The sequence below is a fragment of the Armigeres subalbatus genome, chromosome 1 (assembly GCF_024139115.2).
Source record: "Armigeres subalbatus isolate Guangzhou_Male chromosome 1, GZ_Asu_2, whole genome shotgun sequence".
Lineage (NCBI taxonomy): Eukaryota > Metazoa > Arthropoda > Insecta > Diptera > Culicidae > Armigeres > Armigeres subalbatus.
Genome location: NC_085139.1, coordinates 212,278,685 through 212,299,847, shown reverse-complemented (window position 1 = coordinate 212,299,847; position 21,163 = coordinate 212,278,685). Strand labels below are relative to the sequence as shown.

General features: G+C 41.9%; 1 protein-coding gene across 5 annotated transcripts; it reads right to left on the bottom strand.

Moving 5' to 3' along the window:
- Positions 1 to 256: 256 nt before the first annotated feature.
- Positions 257 to 19,810, bottom strand: LOC134205742 (bis(5'-adenosyl)-triphosphatase enpp4-like). Of its 5 annotated transcripts, none has more exons than XM_062681308.1 (5): positions 19,736 to 19,810; positions 18,940 to 19,377; positions 18,164 to 18,845; positions 1,344 to 1,619; positions 257 to 1,257 (listed from the first exon to the last, which is right to left on the bottom strand). In XM_062681308.1, exons 2-5 carry the CDS (start codon positions 19,330 to 19,332, stop codon positions 974 to 976), a joined length of 1,635 nt encoding a protein of 544 aa, XP_062537292.1. In that variant the 5' UTR covers positions 19,333 to 19,377; positions 19,736 to 19,810; the 3' UTR covers positions 257 to 973. The 5 variants fall into 5 exon arrangements, with proteins under 5 accessions (XP_062537292.1, XP_062537289.1, XP_062537288.1 ...); XM_062681305.1 differs by lacking the exon at positions 19,736 to 19,810 and adding an exon at positions 19,656 to 19,715 and having other exon boundaries at positions 18,940 to 19,343; XM_062681304.1 differs by lacking the exon at positions 19,736 to 19,810 and adding an exon at positions 19,506 to 19,714 and having other exon boundaries at positions 18,940 to 19,343.
- Positions 19,811 to 21,163: the final 1,353 nt, after the last annotated feature.

The window sequence follows — 21,163 nt, the reverse complement described above, 5'->3', positions numbered from 1 at the left end:
CTTTTTGGAGAAATCTGGATATGCAATTATGGAGAGATGAAACCAGAATAGAATGACTGACAATGAAGATGACATCATAATCAATCACTTTTTCATCAAATCGAATCATTGATACCAACTGCATATCTACTATCAAAACGTTAACGATTTGTGTTCTATGTACGTTAATAAATTCTCGGATGTTATATCTGTTTGTGGTTAATTTTTGATAATAGTCCAGATTTCTTCTAAAAGTCTCAACGTAGAATCAGCATGGTTTGATATGGAATACTGTTTTTCAAAAATCCATCTATTCAGTTCAGTCTTCCCTTGACCCACTCTCGCTTATGTATGTCTTACGCTATGGTCCAAGTGTTCTTGGCATATTTCGATGTAAGAATTGTATGTATTGTTATCATGATCGTTTCAAAATGATACTTTCTAATCTACAATATTAATCCTCGGACAAAGATACTCTCGCTGTTAGTCAGTTGAAACAGGAGCTACTAATTGACAGAAAGGAATATTCTAAACACTGTACAACACTAGGGTAGGATTGGTAGGCCGGGGAGTTTCCTCGCAGACAGTTTCCAATAAACAAAATTCAATTCACGTGCCTGCAGGATCGCTCCCCGAGCCAAGTATTGTCGGAATTCTCATAGGTTCTGGATGCTAAAATATTCTCTTAACAATTGTGGTAACAGGTAATGATAAAGGAACGAGGGAACTAAAATCTACGCTTTTGCTACAGCTGATATGTATCGGTACGTAGAGTAAGATAGGATTGTGCCTATATGGGAAGTACGATTAGTGACACTTACCGTTTGGCCATAAGACCATCTCCTTCTTCAAGCCACCATTGCGCTCGAAAAAAAAAACTACCAGGGCGCGAATATGGAAACATCGTGAGACGCACATACATGTTAAAAGGAAAACAACACAACAGAAAACACTAGGAATGAACAACGATACCATCCCGCGGTCTGTCCCGTGCTCAAACGTCTATCGAAACAACATCCCCGTTGATGGACGAACTGGACCGTAGCTGATGGTGATGATGATGGCTGCGATGATTGCTGGGAGGGTGTTGGTACTGGGACTGTTGCTGCTGATGGGCGGCCGCTGGTAGCAACTTGTTACCCTCATCCAAAAACGATTCCGTTTCGTCGTACAGATAGTGCGGTACCATGTTTTCCCGGCGGCGGCGCTGCCACAGGACAAAACCTGCCAACAGGCTCACCAGTGCAAATGACCCCACTAAGCTACCGGCGAAAATGACTGTAAATAGTATGGGAAAAATGGAAAGATCTCACCCCGGTTAGCAACTACGAGTTAACCCGATGAAGTCTTATGTTTACTCTTACCGACGAGGGTGGAGGCCCGCGTGGACCCGTCATCGTTTCCATCGTCGTCACGCGAGTCATTGCGCAGTACGCCCGCAATATGCTGCCGTTGACCGGCCAAGTAGGACGGGGCATTGAGCTTCAGAATCTCGCAGAACAGATAGTAGAGATCGACCGTGTCGAACGGATCCACCGTGGTTCTTTCCCGTATCCGAGGGCCGTAGCCGAAAAAGATCGGATGCATAACTGGGAGGTCGTTGTCGTAGCCATGGACACCGTATCTGGACTCCGGGGTTACTGTAAAATATAAATTGTTATTATTATTATTTTTTTTCATTTCATTTCATTTATTTAACTTTCGACATATCTTATACAAATTGATTAGCCAGCTATCTAACATTGTGTTAAGGTTCTCTTTTTGGTGTCTTTTTAGCATGTTTATATTTCAGTAATAACTATTAGTGTAGTCACAGCCAGTTTGTGAAAGAATCCTGGAAAGTGATAGATTCGACTACATCTTTCACTTTTCTTCTCAATTTTTATGTAATGTATATTTCAGTAATAACTATTAACATTTTACTGAACACCATAGATGAAAAAGTTAACAATTGAAAAAATCTTCGAAATTACTTAGAGAAAAAAAGGAAGAAAAAACTAAATTCTAATATAACTTTTCGGCCATCTCAGCCTAGGAGGAACTTCGGTACCAGTCTCTGAAACCAGTCATCTATACAGCCGCTTTAAACGAGGCTTCCGAGCCTCTTGAAAGGAGGCTTCCGAGCCTCTTGAAAGGAGGCTTCCGAGCCTCTTAAAAGGAGGCTTCCGAGCCTCTTGAAAGGAGGCTTCCGAGCCTCTTGAAAGGAGGCTTCCGAGCCTCTTGAAAGGAGGCTTGAGCCTCTTGAAAGGAGGCTGAGCCTCTTGAAAGGAGGCTTGAGCCTCTTGAAAGGAGGCTCGAGCCTCTTGAAAGGAGGCTTGAGCCTCTTGAAAGGAGGCTCGAGCCTCTTGAAGGAGGCTTCCAGGCCTCTTGAAAGGAGGCTTCTGAGCCTCTTGAAAGGAGGCTTCCAGGCCTCTTGAAAGGAGGCTTGAGGCCTCTTGAAAGGAGGCTGTGAGCCTCTTGAAAGGAGGCTTCCGAGCCTCTTGAAAGGAAGCCTGAGCCTCTTGAAAGGAAGCTTCCAGGCCTCTTGAAGGAAGCTTCCAGGCCTCTTGGAAGGAGGCTTCCTGAGCCTCTTGAAAGGAGGCCTGAGCCTCTTGGAAGGAGGCTTCCAGACCTCTTGGAAGGAGGCTCTGAGCCTCTTGAAGGAGGCTTCTGAGCCTCTTGGAAGGAGGCTCTGAGCCTCTTGGAAGGAGGCTTCCAGGCCTCTTGAAGGAGGCCTGAGCCTCTTGGAAGGAGGCTTCCTGAGGCCTCTTGGAAGGAGGCTTCCTGAGCCTCTTGGAAGGAGGCTCGAGGCCTCTTGGAAGGAGGCTTCCGAGCCTCTTGAAGGAGGCTCTGAGCCTCTTGGAAGGAGGCTTCTGAGCCTCTTGGAAGGCTTCCAGGCCTCTTGGAAGGAGGCCTGAGCCTCTTGGAAGGAGGCTCTGAGCCTCTTGGAAGGAGGCTTGAGCCTCTTGGAAGGAGGCTTCTGAGCCTCTTGGAAGGAGGCTTCGAGCCTCTTGGAAGGAGGCTTCCAGGCCTCTTGAAGGAGGCTTCTGAGCCTCTTGAAGGAGGCTTCCAGAGCCTCTTGGAAGGAGGCTTCTGAGCCTCTTGAAGGAGGCTTCCGAGCCTCTTGGAAGGAGGCTTCTGAGCCTCTTGGAAGCAGGCTTCCGGGCCTCTTGGAAGGAGGCTTCCAGGCCTCTTGGAAGGAGGCTTCCTGAGCCTCTTGGAAGGAGGCTTGAGCCTCTTGGAAGGAGGCTTCTGAGCCTCTTGGAAGGAGGCTTCTGAGGCCTCTTGGAAGGAGGCTTCCTGAGGCCCTCTTGAAAGGAGGCTTCTGAGCCTCTTGAAAGGAGGCTTCTGAGGCCTCTTGAAAGGAGGCTTCTGAGCCTCTTGAAAGGAGGCTTCCGAGCCTCTTGAAAGGAGGCTCTGAGCCTCTTGAAAGGAGGCTTCTGAGGCCTCTTGAAAGGAGGCTTCTGAGGCCTCTTGAAAGGAGGCTTCTGAGCCTCTTGAAAGGAGGCTTGAGCCTCTTGACAGGAGGCTTCGAGGCCTCTTGAAAGGAGGCTTCCGGGCCTCTTGAAAGGAGGCTTCTGAGCCTCTTGAAAGGAGGCTTGAGCCTCTTGAAAGGAGGCTTGAGGCCTCTTGAAAGGAGGCTTCCGAGCCTCTTGAAAGGAGGCTCTGAGCCTCTTGAAAGGAGGCTGAGCCTCTTGAAAGGAGGCTCTGAGCCTCTTGAAAGGAGGCTTCCTGAGCCTCTTGAAAGGAGGCTTCTGAGCCTCTTGAAAGGAGGCTCTGAGCCTCTTGAAAGGAGGCCTGAGCCTCTTGAAAGGAGGCTTGAGCCTCTTGAAAGGAGGCTTCCAGGCCTCTTGAAAGGAGGCCTGAGCCTCTTGAAAGGAGGCTGAGCCTCTTGAAAGGAGGCTTCCTGAGCCTCTTGAAAGGAGGCTCTGAGCCTCTTGAAAGGAGGCTTCCAGGCCTCTTGAAAGGAGGCTGGAGCCTCTTGAAAGGAGGCTTCCTGAGCCTCTTGAAAGGAGGCTCTGAGCCTCTTGAAAGGAGGCTCTGAGCCTCTTGAAAGGAGGCCTGAGCCTCTTGAAAGGAGGCTTCTGAGGCCTCTTGAAGGAGGCCTGAGCCTCTTGAAGGAGGCTTCTGAGCCTCTTGAAAGGAGGCTTCCTGAGCCTCTTGAAAGGAGGCTTCTGAGCCTCTTGAAAGGAGGCTTCCTGAGCCTCTTGAAAGGAGGCTTCTGAGCCTCTTGAAAGGAGGCTTCTGAGCCTCTTGAAAGGAGGCTTCTGAGCCTCTTGAAAGGAGGCCTGAGCCTCTTGAAAGGAGGCTTCCGAGCCTCTTGAAAGGAGGCTTCCAAGCCTCTTGAAAGGAGGCTTCCAAGCCTCTTGAAAGGAGGCTTCCAAGCCTCTTGAAAGGAGGCTTCCGAGCCTCTTGAAAGGAGGCTTCCCAGCATCTTGAAAGGAGGCTTCCGAGCCTCTTGGAAGGAGACTTCCGAGTTGATAAAAGGCTTACGGGTCTGAAGTTTGAAGGACAAGATGCATCCTTGTTTGCTTCTGGTATGGCAAAAACTAACTAATGCGTGTTTGCAATTAGTAGGAAAGCTGCACAGTATGAAGCACGCAGACATTTTCTGATAGAACCACACAGCCTTTCCTAGGAAGATGATTCAATAGTCAGTTTTGGATGCCATTATGATCAGCGACTTTTGCTTTCCTTTAAGGTTGAGAACGATTTTAACTATTTCTTCAGGTGGGCTGGTTGTTATCGTTAGCAGGTAAAGACTGGTTGATATTATCAACGGATCAATGCACTGGTGTTCCAATCACTACCTGATTGACTGTTATGCGTTTCAAATTCGTTGAAGCGGCCATCCGCGCATTCATTGCGGATATGGATCCAGAATGATGCAACTATTTGCTTCAGTTGAGGGTCACTTGATCGCATCTGCTGGCGCCGGCGGCGGTTCAGAAGTTGGATTAATAGGTAATTTAGTCTTTGAAGTTGGATTAGTAATTGAGTTTCTGATACGGGAACTGGTTCAGGCTGAACTTCTACAGTTACTTCTTCAATCAGCGGAAACGGGTTTGTAGATGTTTCTTGTACCGGATCAGAAGCTTCAAAAAGGTCTGATATATGAGTTCTGGCGGGAACATGAACTTCATTTTTATACGGCAAAACTGATTCTGTTGCGATTGGAAAAAGCATTTCATTGAGCAGGATTTTCCAAGGCAGCTGCTGTATCTTCTGCTCTGGATTGTCAGAAAAGTAGCGAGGACGCATTTAGTTGCCATGCGCTCTTACCAGCTTCTGTCTTTCATTTATTTCCCGGGATATGATATGGTGTACGGAACCTTTAAGTTCGATGACTCGACCGGGCATCCAGAACTTGGTGTTCCGGGAATACTGTAGGACATATACCAGATCGTCTTATTTAAAGTTTCTTTTAACTGCTCCATGCCGACGATTAGAGGTGTGCGCCGCCGCGCCACGTTTTTGTGTTTGGTAGTTGATACACGTGTTATGTTTTTCGTTTTTTGTTAGTTTTATTAATGTTTTAGTAATTATTTTTTGCACTTTCACTAATTCGGAGTAAATCGATAGGCTGAAGAATTTCTGAAAAAATTTTGAAGAATTTCCCATGAGCAAACAAAGAATGTGCCATAGAATGTTTAAAGAAATTCGTTCGAAATTCCGAAAAATAAAACAGCTTTTCGTAAAAAAATAAAAATTGAGAGTTTAAAGTCTGAAAAGGTTTACGTGGAAATTTTGAAAAAATGTCTATACACGCGGAAGAATCTTGTACGATTGAAACAACTGTTTTGTTTGCTGCATCAAACAACAATCATATTTTCGATAAAGTAGTTTGGTAGAAATTTCGTAAGTAAAAAGTCTGTGGCGAGAAACATCTTTCACTCACATTTTTCGCTAGAGCAGGTCGAGCACAATAAATGGTCGGGGTTCAGCCAAACCGCACCAAGCGGCTTTTCGACTGACTTGTAATATTTTGTTCGTAAAAGGACAACGGAAATAGTTTCATATCAATTAAAGCGCACATTTGCAGTAGGATATCCTCAGTTATGGGGTTGAGAGATATCCGATACGATTTGCGATCAATTAAATCTGCTAACCGAAAGTTTGAGCAGAAAAATCGGTAATTTTTCGTTGGCGCTTGGTGCGTTTTGGCTGAACCCCGACCAAATATTGTTATTATTGCAGAATCCGTATGGTTGATTCTAACACATTTTTCTTCGTGTAGAACTTAAAAAAAACACGCAAATTCCATTTAATTTCCTATAGAATTTTCGAACAGTTTTCAGCGGAAACTCTGAAGAATTTTCCTTGAAAGCTCCGCAGCATCTCGTAAAAATTCCAGAGATTTTTCCATAGAAATTATTAAACAGAAATTCCGAAAAACTTTCCGTGGATATTCTAAACATTCCCTGTAGAAATTTTAATTAATTTATCGTAGAATTTCTGAAGATTTTTTCACTAATAATTTTCCTTGCGAGTTCTAAAAAGCTTCGTTTGAAAATTCTGAAAATTTCTCGATACTTCAAAATAGTTTCCGTGAAAAATTCAAAAATAATTTCAGAATGAATATTTTGGAAAAACTTTGTAAATTTTGTGGGGAAGTACCTCAGACTTTACCCGTGAAATTGAAAAAAATTTGATCGTTATAAAAAATTGCCACGCCGATTCACGCCGCCGCCGCCGCCGGCTAAAATGGCTTTCGGCGTGACGCCGAAAACGCTGCCGCCGCCGGCCAAAATTGTGACAAACGCCGCCGACGACGATTTTTGGACCGGCGCACACCTCTACCGACGATTGAACTGCTCCTTTTACTTGTGGTTCGTTTCAGCTGGAGTAGCAGCAGGAGCGGATTTACTTTAAAGATCCAACGTGGTGCGCACTTGTCTTCCGAGAAACGCTTTTGCTGGAGACGTCGATTTCGGTGTATTTCGATTTGGAGTGGAGCAATACACTGAAAAAAAATGTGTGCAAATGCTCTAATCTAGGTGAGCCTTCCTCCTTACTTAGCTTTTTAAGGCCACGCTAGAAGGAATCGATGAAACGTTCTGCTTGGCCCTTGGACTGTAAGGAGCAGTACGGATATGGGTGATACCAAGGGGCAAGTAACTCTAAACTTTGGGATAGTATCACTTATTGTCCCGCAATAGTATTTCGTGATATTTCTAGTATCCACGATTTTCGTCAAACAATAAAACGATTGCTAGGTCGGTTGTTATGGCGTTTGTCGGATTGTTGATGAAACACAGTGCTCCCCCGTATGGGAAACACCTGATTTCTACCTTCCACAGGTTCTAGAAAACTTTCAAACCGCATTTCATGTTTCTAATACCATCAAACCCAAAAGTTGGCTCCAAAAGTTGCTCAAAAAGTAATAGTAATAAAAATAGTTATTCAGTGATTTTTTAAGAATTTAAGGTCACTCCTGACGGAATCCAAGCTCCAAAGTGTTTCGCCACCCAGTCGATACAGTCCACCCAGTCAGTCTCCTTTAAAGGAAACTGTAATCATGTGTTGCCTAAACTTGGGTGGACTGTATCGACTAGGTGGCGTTGTGTTTCATGCTTTCCCAACCAGGGCTCTTCGATCAATTTACCATAGATACGACGTAGGTTTTCGCTAGTATTTGTTAGTATTTTTTGGATACTGTCGAAAGTTTAGAGTTAGTTGCCCCTTGGGTGATACCATTTTCACAGCAGAACATCTGAAACTGCCCATTGGTGAATTCCGTGCCATTATCCAAAACCATATATCAGGATTACCGAAACGGGAAAATATCCAAAGTTGTAGATGTTGTGATGGTTCGAGTGCGAAAAATTTCAGGCCATTTGGATTAAGCATCAACGATGACGAAATAGTAGTATCCATCGATTGGGCCAGCAAAATCAATGTGGACACGTTGCCATTCCTTGATTGCGAAAGGCCACGATTCCAATGCTGTTTTCTTCGGAGACTTTGCTGCTTCAGCTACATTGTCGTCGATATGTGGCCAGTAGATGTAACTGCGGGCCAGAGTTTTCATCCGCTCAATTCCTGGGTGTCCACGATGAAGTTGGCAAATAATACGCTTGTGGAACTTGAAGGGTATGACGATTTGGTCGCCGAACATAACACAGTCGTCGACGACTTGAAGTCCTTCTCTTCTAGCTTAATATCCTCTTAAGCCAGGAATGTCGATTTACTTTGCATGTGCTGATCAACCTTCGTTTATGAAATTATTCTCACTTGATGGAGAACTGGATCCTTTCGTGTTTCAGCCACAATCATTAAAACTTTGAGAAGTGGCTGATGATCGGTCTGCAGGAGAAAGTGGCGTCCTTTCCTTACAGCATCTTGTGGAAACGGGTAACCGCAAAAATGAGCGCTAATGCTTCTTTTTCTACTTGGCCGTAGTTCATTTCAGCTGGTGTGAGTTAGCGAGATGCATGAGCGATTGCCTTCATCTCACCAGTTGGTAATCAATGCATAATGACAGCACCTAGACTGTACGTTGATGCGTCCGCTGCAGTTATGATCTCTTTGGACGAGCCGTAGTGGGTAAGTCAAAAGACTTTTGACATTCAGGGGTCTAGTCCCATGTGGTGTCCTTTTGGAGCAGGTTATCTAGAGGAGCCCTTAATTGCTTCATCTGCTAGACGAATCGATCATAATAGTTGACTGCGCCGAGATAGGACCGGAGCTGCTTGACATCGTTCGGAGGCTGCATCTTGGAAATGGCTTCCGTTTTTGCAGGGTTAGGTCGAACACCATCCTTGTCTACGATATGTCCGAGGAACTCAATTTGCGACAGCCCGAAACGACATTTTTCGAGGCGTAAATGAAAACCATACTTACGCATACGTTCGAGGACAGCGTAAAGCTTGCGATAGTGTTCCTCTTTGGTGCGACCAGCGATAAAGATGTCGTCCAAATATGGCTTGACACCAAGAATGCCAGCCACCATGCTGTCGATAATGCGCGAGAAAGCGCAGGGTGCCGGCTTAACGCCAGGGGCAGTCGATTGTACTAGAACAAGCCACGGTGAGCTTTCGTGAATCCTCCTCGACCTCGACCTGCAAGTATGCGTCAGCCAAGTCAAGGTGTGTGAAATAGCGCGCCCCAGCCAATTCCGCAAAGAGGCAGTGGATAACGATCACATTCCAATGCATTGTTCAATCCCGTAAAATAGTCCACAAACACGAACCTTGTCTGCCTTGCGTTCTACGACTATCGGAGCTGCCCAGTCCGAAAACCGAACCAGAGAAATTGAACCGTTGTTCAAGAACCTTTCGAGTTCTGCGTCTACCTTGGGAAGTACAGCGTACGCTAATTGTCGTACAAAGGCGTGCTTAGCTTGCGAAGAAGTAACCTCACACGGGCGGCGACTTCTAGGTTTTGTCCATTCTGTGTAATGACGTCCTCGTATCTTACGTTCCAAGCATCGAAGAAAATTCCTCCATCCGAATCATATTGAAAATCTAGGATTCCGCTTGCCAAAGACTCGATAATCTTCTCACTGCCGGCTGCTGGATTGCCTTGGTTTCTCAGGTTTTCAATCTGTTACGGCTGTGCTTCAAGTTGCTGCTGTTGCCTCGTGATGAAGTTTGTAATCTGAAGGATAGCGTTTTTGAGATCCGCGTTGGGCATTTTCTAGACTTTTTTTCTTGGTGGTCTTCAAACTTTTCCTCGTCGCCAAATATGTTGTAGCCGTAACCAAGGAAATGTAACAAGCTTCACTGGACAAAACTATGTACATATTTCACCTGACTTGTATAGTATATGGTCAGATCTGAATAAAATCATTAGAGCGTGTGTTGTCAACTGACAGCTCGCTAATCTTAATACACATATCCAATATATTACCTACACATGAACATGTACTCGTTTAAAAGACATTGAAATAAATCAACCAGTCTTAGTCTGGTTAGATCGTTCCCAAAAGCAAGTCTACGCATTCCTGTAAACCCAATCCGAATACTCAACAGTGGCGACGAAGCTGGTGCAGAACCGTAAGCAGTGGTGACCACACGTCTAGGAAGCAAACATATATCATTCCCGGAAAAGGACTTCAGCTCCGGTAGAGAAGGTTATATCTTGGCAGCCAGTCATTGTGGTTTGTTTTCGGGACAGCGGTTGTAAGTACAGTGCAACGGTAAACTATTTACGAGGCAGTTGTGCCGCATCTCGATTGTGATTAATATTAACTACCTAACAAACTAATTAATGCTAAAAACATCAAAGTGCTTCATTAGTGTACGAAGCTATTGACATTTATTCTTATCGCGCTGTTTCACACAATAGATAATGGCAAATGTGTGAACAATAGAGTCTGGGCATTGTATGGTGAATAATAGGTGTTTTATTTCTTTTCATTGAGTATAGCACAAATTGTGGTTTTGTGAACCGTTCTTTTACAAAAGTGACGAACGACGGCCGAGAGGACGATTTGAAGACTATTGCGCAGTATCGAGACAAACCAACCCTGTGATCTAATTGCTGCCCGGATCCATTGCTGGAGCAAAGAGATTTCCCCCGAATAGCCGGTAAATATTCGGCACGCCTGTTCGTCGAACACAGTGACGTCAGCGGGATTGATTGATTTATAGGGTGAGTCGATTTTCCTTATTTTGTGATAGTGAATAGTTATTGCTACAATCAGTGGATATTCTTTCATTTTACCTTTTTCTCCTTTGGTGTATTGTCATCGGATCTATTGTTAAAGAACAGATCTATTTAATTTATTCAATTGAGTGGACAATAGTTTTTGTGGTTTAATAAGTGACATGGCGCAATCGGCACTTGCAACTCATATCGAGCCATACAGAAAAGGAGCTGGTTTTAGTGAATGGGCAGAGAGACTAGAATATTTGTTCTTGATAAATTCTGTTGGAGAGGAACATAAGAAGGCATATTTGGTTACTTTGGGGGGCCTATCATTTATTCGGAGTTGAAATTATTATACCCCAACACTGATTTGAACACAATAGCGTACAATGACATGATCTCCAAATTGAAAGCTAGGTTTGACAAGGTAGCGCCAGATATAATCCAGCGTCTCAATTTCAATAACCGTGTTCAACAGAAGAATGAATCGGTGAAAAACTTGTGCTAGCAGTCAAGTTACAGGCTGAGTTTTGCACTTTTGGCGATTACAAATCGATAGCAATTAGGGACCGCATTATTGCTGGCATTCGGGAGAAATCCCTCCAGCAGAGGCTTCTTAATGAAGACAATTTAACGTTGGCTACCGCAGAAAAAATATAGCTACCTGGGAAGTAGCTGGCGCGAACACTAGGGGTTTAGCAGAAAATGGTGAAATTGACAGAGTAGCTGCAATAGCATTACCCAGTAAACCAATAACGAGATTAGAAAAACTCCTTGCGACATTCAGCTTGACAAGAAACAAAAATACAGATCCTGGAGAAGGCCATAGTCGAGGACCAGTTAAATCGGGGCTGGGTTTTAGACCAAATAATTTTGGGAGAAGGACAAATGGTGAACGTTCGGGACCATACAATCCAAGGACTCGACCTGAATGGAAGAACACCAGGGATAAGCAAAGAGGATATTATGCAGATTTTGTATGTGACTTCTGCGGAATCAAAGGACACATCAAGAGAAAGTGTTTTAAATTGAAAAACATGAAAAGAGACGCGGTTAATTCCGTGGACCATGGGAATCCAATACCAAACAAGGACGACAGCTTGGAGGAGCTCTTCAACAGGATGAAAGCGGATGATTCCGGAAGTGAGGATGATTGGGATGCAGGTGATTTTGAATGTATGAATGTGACGTCTACTAATAATAACCCTTGTATAATAGATCTGCTTGTGGAGGGTAAAGCGTTGCAAATGGAGGTGAATTGTGGTGCCTCAGTGTCAGTTATTGGCAAAAGTGACTATATGAACAAATTTAAAAAACCTTTATCAGAATGCAAAAGGAGACAGATAGTTGTTAATGGTGACAAACTTAAAATTGAAGGAGAAACGAATGTTTTGGTTGAATTTAGAGGAATTTTCAAAATTTTGGTTCTAAATAGCGACTACAATTTTATTCCTTTGATGGGCAGAACATGGTTAGATGTTTTTTATCCGAGTTGGAGGAATTATTTCACAAACTCTGGTAATATTAATAATATGGTGATTGATAAATGCGAAACAACAGTTGATGAGATAAAAAAAAAGTTTTCTAATGTTTTTACGAAGGATTTTTCCTTGCCAATTAAAGGATAAGAGGCTGAATTGGTCTTGAAGTATTAAGTGCCAATTTTTAAAAAAAGCATATAATGTTCCCTATCGACTGAAGGACAAAGTAGTGATATATTTGGATAAACTGGAAGATCAAAAAGTTATCACACCTATCAAAACAAGTGAATGGGCATCTCCCGTTGTGATCGTTATGAAAAAAAATAATGACATCCGATTGGTAATTGATTGTAAAGTATAAATCAATAAAGTTATAATACCAAACAATTATCCGTTACCAACAGCTCAGGATTTGTTTGCGGGTTTAGCTGGTCGTAAAATGTTTTGCTCCTTGGATCTGGAGGGAGCATATACACAGCTAATGTTGTCAAAAAGATGTAGAAAGTTTATGGTTATTAACACCATTAAAGGCCTTTATATATATAATCGGTTACCGCAAGGAGCGTCATCAAGTGCCTCAATTTTTCAGCAGATAATGGATCAAGTGTTGCAAGGAATTGAATTTGTTTACTGTTATTTGGACGATGTGCTAATTGCTGGAGAATGTTTTGAGGATTGTTATAAAAAATTAATGTTGGTTTTACAAAGACTTTCGGATGTTAACATTAAAGTAAATTTGGAAAAATGTCGTTTTTTTGTTACGGAACTTGACTATTTGGGACATATTATTAGCGATAAGGGTCTGTCACCATGTCCTGACAAAACCCTAACTATACAGAAAGCTAAAACTCCAACAAATGAGATGGAATTGAAATCATTCCTTGGCCTAATTAATTATTATAACAAATTCATCCTCAGTTGTCTGCAAAATTGTGTCGTTTATATAATTTATTGAAAAATAATGTAAAATTTGTTTGGGATGAACACTGTGATAGAGCTTTTCAGGAAAGTAAGAATTTACTTATGAATGCACAGTTTTTGGAGTTTTATGATCCCAAGAAACCCATTGTGATAGTATCTGACGCATCCAGCTATGGCTTGGGAGGAGTAATTTCTCATATTATTGACGAAGTGGAAAAACCGATAAGTTTTACATCCTTTTCACTTAATTCAGCACAGCGCAAATATCCTATTTTACACTTGGAGGCTTTGGCTTTAGTGAGTACTATAAAAAAATTTCATAAATATCTTTATGGACAAAAATTCCAAGTTTTCACGGATCATAAACCCTTAGTAGGCATATTTGGCAAGGAAGGAAAAAATTCTATGTGAAAAGTATAAATTTTGGAAACGAATTACCTATTGATTGCAAACTAGTAGCCAAATGGTCGAAAGATGATGATTTTCTTCAACGAGTTATAGCATATTTACAAAAAGGCTGGCCTAAAAAGTTAGAAAGACGTTTTATTGACATTTTCGCGAATCACCAGGACTTGGAAATAGTTGACGACTGCTTGCTGTACCAAAATAGGGTGGTGATTCCACGGTTTATGCAGAACAAAGTATTGGAATTGCTCCATGCCAATCATGCTGGAATGGTAAAAATGAAGCAGCTCGCAAGGCGCAATGTTTACTGGTTTGGAATCAATTGTGACATTGAAAAACATGTTTCATCCTGCGATATTTGCAATAGCATGGCAATAGTGCCTAAACCTAAACTACTTTCTAATTGGATTCCAACTACTCGACCTTTTAGTAGAATTCACATACTTTGAACTCTACTTTGAACACCATGTTTTCCTACTGATAGTAGATAGTTAATCAAAATGGTTAGAAATAGAGTGGATGAAGAATGGTACTGATGCGAATAAAGTTATTAATAAATTAGTAGCATTTTTTGCACGTTTTGGACTGGCAGACTTATTAGTCTCTGATGGTGGCCCACCACTTAATTCGGTTTCATTTGTGAGTTTTCTTGAAAGACAGGGCATAAAAGTAGTGAAAAGTCCACCTTATCATCCATCCAGTAATGGTCAAGCCGAGAGGTTTGTAAGAACGGTAAAAGATGTTATGAAAAAGTTTTTATTAGAGCGAAATGTAATGGAATTAGATTTGGAAAAGCAAATTAATTTGTTTCTAATAACATATAGGAACAATTGTCTAACGGAGGATGGAACAGGTCCATCGGAACGAATATTTTCGTACAAACCAAAAACTTTAATCGATTTCTCGAGCAACATATGATTAGGGCCGAAAAACCAACAAAGCTGAACCGAGAAAAATGAGGTTCAAATTTTCTATGACTAATGAAATGAGTTTCTAGTTCAATAAATGAATTATTATTGAACTAGAAACTCATTTCATTGCCAAAACCATGTCAATATTATACGTAAATGGTTATATTATAACAGCAGATCAAGATTAATTGAAAAACCATTCGAAATCTACAAAATTTCAGCTAAAACAAAAATTGCGCCGTTTACTCGCATCACCGGCAACACGTCTGGTTTTTAAGCCGCTACTTCAAAGCTACTTACACCATCGGATTTGTTTAGATTTGTTAGCCAGAGCAGTTCTGCTATGCGATATATCGAAAACCTAGTAAGAATATACATTTTAAAATAACTTGAAGTTAGTTTTTCTAAATAAACAATTCAAAGTGAACGGCCTAAAAACCAAAGCAAACATTCCGCATGGTAGTTAAGGACGCCAACAAAGGACTTAAAAACCACAACGGTGCAAATGGTTCATGAGACGTTCACTCAAAATAGCAATTAATGTGTTTCTTAAGAGATATCAAGTACGGAGTTTTAACTAGCATGAAGAATAATTTTAAACGGCTGTTCGGCCCATTGAGAGTTGACGTGAAGTCAATGTCAACTTCTCTCCACGAACAGCCTAGATAGCCGTGTGGTGTCGGCAGCTGGTTATCTGGCTAAGAATAACATTACGGATTGCCTGTTCCAGTGGTAAAAGTCCACCATACAGGTGACCCCTAATTCTCGGTGTGATGCGGCTTTATGCTTACCGTGCCTACGAATGAATGGTTAGGGGGGTCTAGTAAGAACCTAACCGCAAACGGAGCCTGTGAAGCACCAGGGCCCCCTTCACAGTATTTTAGCCCTCGCTGCGCTAACCGGAGCTATGGCGTAGTTGACTTTTTACTTCTCCGAGATAATCGGCTACTCTTATTCAACCTCATCGTGAGGTTTAATAAGAGTGGGGTTATGAATATGTGTTTTAATTAGTTTTCAATAAATTGTCACCTATATGGATTCGCATTATGCGTTTTTTACAATGTGCTTTGTGTATGTTACCTATATGGATTCGCATTATGCGTTTTTCACAGTGTACTCTGTGTCTCGTCCTTGACGTTTGGCTGCGGCTACTCTTGTTGAATCTCAACGTGAGGTAAAATAAGAGTGGGGTTATGAATATGTGTTTTACTTAGTTTTCAACAAACTTCCACCTATATGGATTCGCATTATGCTTTTTTTTTTGCAATGTACTATGTGTTTGTCACCTATATGGATTCGCATTATGCGCTTTTCACAGTGTACTCTGTGTTTCGTCTTTGACGTTTGGCTTCAGCTACTCTTGTTTAATCTCAACTCGAGGTTGAATAAGGGCGGGGTTATGAATATGTTTTTTACTTAGTTTTTCAACAAATTTTCACCTATGTGGATTCGCATTATGTTTTTTTACAATGTACTTTGTGTTTGTCACCTATATGGATTCGTATTATGCGTTTTTCAAAGTGTAATCTGTGTTTCGTCTTTGATGTTTGGCTTCAGCTACTCTTGTTTAATCTCAACTTGAGGTTGAACAAGGGTGGGGTTATGAAAATGTTTTTTTTACTTAGTTTTTTCCAACAAATTGTCACCTATATGGATTCGCATTATGCGTTTTTTTACAATGTACTTTGTGTATGTTACCTATATGGATTCGCATTATACGTTTTTTCACAGTGTACTCTGTGTTTCGTTCTTGACGTTCGGGTTCGGCTACTCTTGTTCAATCTCGACGTGAGGTTCAATAAGAATGGGGTTATGAATATGTGTTTTACTAAGATTTCAACAAATTGCCACTTATATGGATTCGCATTATGCGATTTTCACAATGTACTTTGTGATTGTCACCTATATGGATTCGCATTATGCATTTTTCACAGTGCACTCTGTGTTTCGTCTTTGACGTTCGTCCATTGTTATATCCTCTATGTTTTTGTGACACCTCTCTTTAGTCCCTAGCTGAATGCGTGTGAGTCTACATAATTGGCTTTCCTATAAATGGTCCCATTCTCCTTTCCAACTTCATTTCCTCTTCCTTTCCCCTTTTCACTTCCTTTTCCGTCAGGTAAATGATGAGAAAGGCCAGTGAAGGCGATGGCACAAATCTCCCAAATTGAGGGGAACGTGCCTCCTGAGCCGACGTTCTGATACCTGATAAGGGCGCCAACAAAGGACTTAAAAACCACAACGGTGCAAATGGTTCATGAGACGTTCACTCAAAATAGCAATTAATGTGTTTCTTAAGAGATATCAAGTGCGGAGTTTTAACTAGCATGAAGAATAATTTACAAAGCAATCGTTCATGCCAGAAAATCAAAAATCATGGTTTTGGTTTATAAGCCGTAATCATATGTTACGCGAGATTTAGTCCATCCAAAAAAAAGCATTTTAAACAGTATTTACAAAAACAGCCACCGCATGAAGATACTAACATCCCTAAAAAGGATGGAGATGTCCATACGGGGTCAAATGATCCATTGAGCAATCTGACAGCGGGAGACGAGTTGTGGTATAAAAACCACAACCCTCACGTTAAAGCTAAATGGATAAAGACCAGTTTTATTAAGTGGCATTCTCAAAATATATTACAGGTGCAAACTGGAAACGTGTTAATCATGGCCCACCGCGACCAGGTGCGGAGATATAAGGCCATGGACCAAAGTAAACCAAATCTGGTAATCCTCCTGAGGAGGTGCGATGAAGGGAAGATCAGAGTGGCGGAGAAAGAGTCTTGCGCAGCGGCAGCGGAGGGCAACGGTCGATGTTCCGCAAGTAGACGTGAGCGCTCGAGCAAGACGTAAAAGAAAACACGATGAAATCATAGATCAAACTTTTACTCCGAGAAGATCAACCCGGGCGAAGAAAATTAGAAAAGACGATATTTATGTTTACGCGTAATCTTTTTGAAAATATCGGTTTAAGTTAAACGATTCTGAAATACTTATTGAATTTACAATTCTGTCGAATACCTGAATGATTAAATCATGTTCGAATTATAATACTTAGTTTAGTTGTCGGAAACAACAAGGAAGGAAGAACATCCAAAGGGATGAGGAGTTACAGTATATGGTCAGATCTGATTAAAATCATTAGAGCGTGTGTTGTCAACTGACAGCTCGCTAATCTTAATACACATATCCAATATATTACCTACACATGAACATGTACTCGTTTAAAAGACATTGAAATAAATCAACCAGTCTTAGTCTGGTTAGATCGTTCCCAAAAGCAAGTCTACGCATTCCTGTAAACCCAATCCGAATACTCAACAACTTGGTTAAGTCGACCGGCCAACTAATGACAAATCATAAATATTTTATTGAAGGCACAACCAACATGTACAGACCTGCTATAAAATCCTCGTTCGTTTGCCAATAAAATAGATTAAGACATTATATGTTTATCTTATCTATTATAGACATGTTTCCCGTAATTAACTTGAAACGATAAATCAAAACATTAATGTGTGAAAGACATTGAAAAAAATGGACTTATAATGGTCGACACAAATTACATTTGAATTTTCTCTTCTCTCACAGGATTTCAGATGATCCACCGTAAATCATGCATTAGCATCCATGTTGCACAGTTTAGTTCCATAACCCTAATGGCACTTCGAGTGGTTCAGGAAATTTGCCCCAGCATAATAAAGGTCTTTTCCAAACCATCCATGATATTTAGATCAGTTTAATTTTGTTTAAGTGATCCAAACTCTTGAGAAATGCCTCGCTGTGAAATACAAATTACGAATTTTCACGTAATACCCTTACAATTGTGTAGAAAACTTTCGAAGATTATTCTTGTCCAACAAGGATGCTATTCACACCCTACGCAACTCACCTGACACATTGTACGTCTTCCGGTAGTACTCCACCGTCTCCCACATATCCTCAAATCCATATCCCAGTCGGGCCACCGCCGTAATGGGTCCTGTTCGTTCCGAATTGTTGAAATGCCATCTGATTGGCAGATTCTCCAACGTGTACACATCGAAGTTTCCATTCTTCTCGGAAGCATTCTTCAACGCACGGTACAGATCGGCCGTTTGTTGCTTCACCTTGGGCACAATTTGCAAAACCGGCGTATTTCCATACCGATCGTACTTGATATCGGTCGGCACGAAGTTGGTCAGGTTGATAAAGTTCTTCAGCATCAACGAGTCCATTCCGTGGTCACTCAAATGCACCACATTCACCCGATCCAGCAGATTGAACTCTCGTACCTTTTCGTAAATATATCGCGTTAGATCGTTCAATTTGACCAGTAGCTGTGCCACCCGATCCGAATCCGGACTATAGATGTGACCGTAGTAGTCCGGTTCCTCTATGTACATCATAACCAGGTTAGCTGGTTGCTGAGGATCCCGAATCCATTGGAAAACAGTGTCCACCCGATCATTCCACGGGAGCGATAAATTATACGCTTTTACGAACGTACAATTCACGCTGGCTTTGGTGTACGGCAAGTTTGACCCCGGCCACATCATACAACCGGAATGACCGCCATTCAGTTCGTTAAGTGTCTGTAAATGGAGAAGCAAGTAATCAATTTGTTTCAATCGCATCGTACAGCTTACGTCACTGCCGCTGATAAGCTTGATAGCACTTGATACTAACCCAGATTGGCACGATGTCGTCATCGTAGTGAAACATTTCGTACGAATACTCGAGCTTCCCTCGACCATGGTCGTACATTTCGTTGGCCATCACCCCGTGCTGATTCGGGTACACTCCCGTGGCAATGCTGTGATGGTTGGGGAACGTCTTCGTGGGGAACACATTCCGCAGATATTCCGTCGTTGTGCCATTTCGACGCAGTTCGTTCATGAAAGAAGTGCTATTGCGCCTCAGGTACTCGGTCCGGAATGCGTCATAGGACACTACGAGTAGGATTGCTGGATCGGAAGTGGCTGTCGTCGTCGACGATGTGGCAAGTGCAGCAGATGTTCGGAGCAGAGCTAGGACCAGTACTACCAATGGTAGCCATCGGTAACATTCATTGCGGGCCATCACACTGGGAGCTGTAATTCATCCAAAGCAAAGATGGGACCAAATCTTTATGGACAGAAGCACAAATGAATTGAATATCCCAACTCACATATCAAAAGACATTTTAGTTACTAGATAAAGATTGTCGCTACTGTTCCCTTTGTTCTGCTGTCCGAAACATGTGTGGTACATACCTGTCAAATCGTATGGATTTTCCTTCTTTGACATTTAGCTCCCCTATCCTCGCCAGCAAAAGATGTTCCGGACAGCGACGACAGCGACAATCTTTATCTAGTAACTAAAATATCTTTTCACATATCACATCAGACTGGTTCTCCTCCTACAGAATAGCAATCACCACTGCGAATGAAGGATTTTTCGTCGATTTAACTAAATTTTATTTCTATGTATTATGGTTTTTCACTGTTTTGTATTTCGATTGAATCGTTTTTGTGGTTTTTGTGTTGTTGGATCTGTTGTTTTCTTCGCTAGGAAGTGACAGCAGCTGTTTGTACAATGATTGTTTATCCGGACGATGATGGCGAGATGGTGAAGCTGATGATGGTTAAGCTTCGACGAGGCTTTGTGCGTTGTTAGTTGTGGCATTGGACACGAGAGGGACTACGTGCAAAGCGAAAGCTGTAAAAGTTTCAAGCTCAGATTGAACAGGTGCAGCAGAAAATACAAAATATACGATGCCGGACCCGAATCAAAATCAAATCAAACCAAAGTTCAATTCAAATCTGGTCTGGTGAGCTAAAACGATTGAGCATCACCACATGTCTCCTTATAGATAGATTATTTCCATGTTTCTTTTCAAGAGGATTATTATAAAATGTAGTTTTCATAAACATTGTCAGGATCTCCGGAGACGAGCCAGCCCAGAAACAAAAAAAAAATGTCAGGACCGTTGCTACAGTCGTGATTCGCTGGTTGGGATTTTCATTTTTGGGTCCTTTTAGTTGGGCCTCCGCTGGTTGGCCCAAGACCCAACTAAAAAGCAATGTACCAATTTGAGGGTGAGAAATAGTACTTGCAGGTAGTTAAATAAGGCTTTATGTTTGTAAATATATTGTCTATCCGGAACAAAGTTAGGAAGCTTTTTGTAACGAAGTTGGATTTTTCTCCAGATACAGGCAACTTACTCAACTTCGGAAGTAGTGCGCTGTATTCGCCTAACAATGCGCTAAACATCGCATCAATTTAACCTAGTTTGATAGATAAAATTTGGGGCTTGGTTCGGAAGTCCCGACTTCCGAATTCTAATTTGGTGCTACGCAGACAAAATTCGGTTGAAGATAGAAACCTAAAACAGCTGATGTCTTCAAATATCTTAACCATCGAAAACTGACATCCCTCTAAGGTGCCAGGGCAGTCATGTCTACCACACAAAAAAATCCAATCCCAATCTAAAACTAATTCAATGCAACACAAGTCCAACGCAGAAAGCTGATTGAGTGCTTTTTCAATCAAAAAAAGTCTCGAACAACTGTAAAACTAGCTTATTCAGCTTAAATTGTTTGTTAGGAATCCGTTCCGAGTCCAATCCAATCAAATCCAAATAGGGGAACGGTTCGCCACTTCATCTCATAGCACCTATTTCAATCCAATCAAAAACAAAGCAATGGAAAGGAATTTGGTTTGTATATTATTTTTGTGATTTTTTTCAGCAGTGAGCACGCATGTTGACAAAAAGAAGCGACGAATTTGGTGCCGTATTTCTTTGTTTAGCGATGAGATGAATATATGTACAGTGAGATGAAGATCGGAACAGTTCCCCTACCAACCAAAGCTAATCCAGACAAAATCCAAGTAAAACTCCCAAATTTATTCAAAATTTATTCCAAATTCG

What these genes read in the sequence shown, in the direction of transcription:
- LOC134205742 (XM_062681304.1), bottom strand. Translation starts at nt 19,539, where the DNA reads ATGTCAAAGAAGGAAAATCCATACGATTTGACAG. An exon ending in ACGACATCGTGCCAATCTGG is followed by an intron (nt 18,846 to 18,939) that starts GTTAGTATCAAG and finishes CTCCATTTACAG; the next exon opens with ACACTTAACGAACTGAATGG. An exon ending in GCGGGCCTCCACCCTCGTCG is followed by an intron (nt 1,258 to 1,343) that starts GTAAGAGTAAAC and finishes TACTATTTACAG; the next exon opens with TCATTTTCGCCGGTAGCTTA.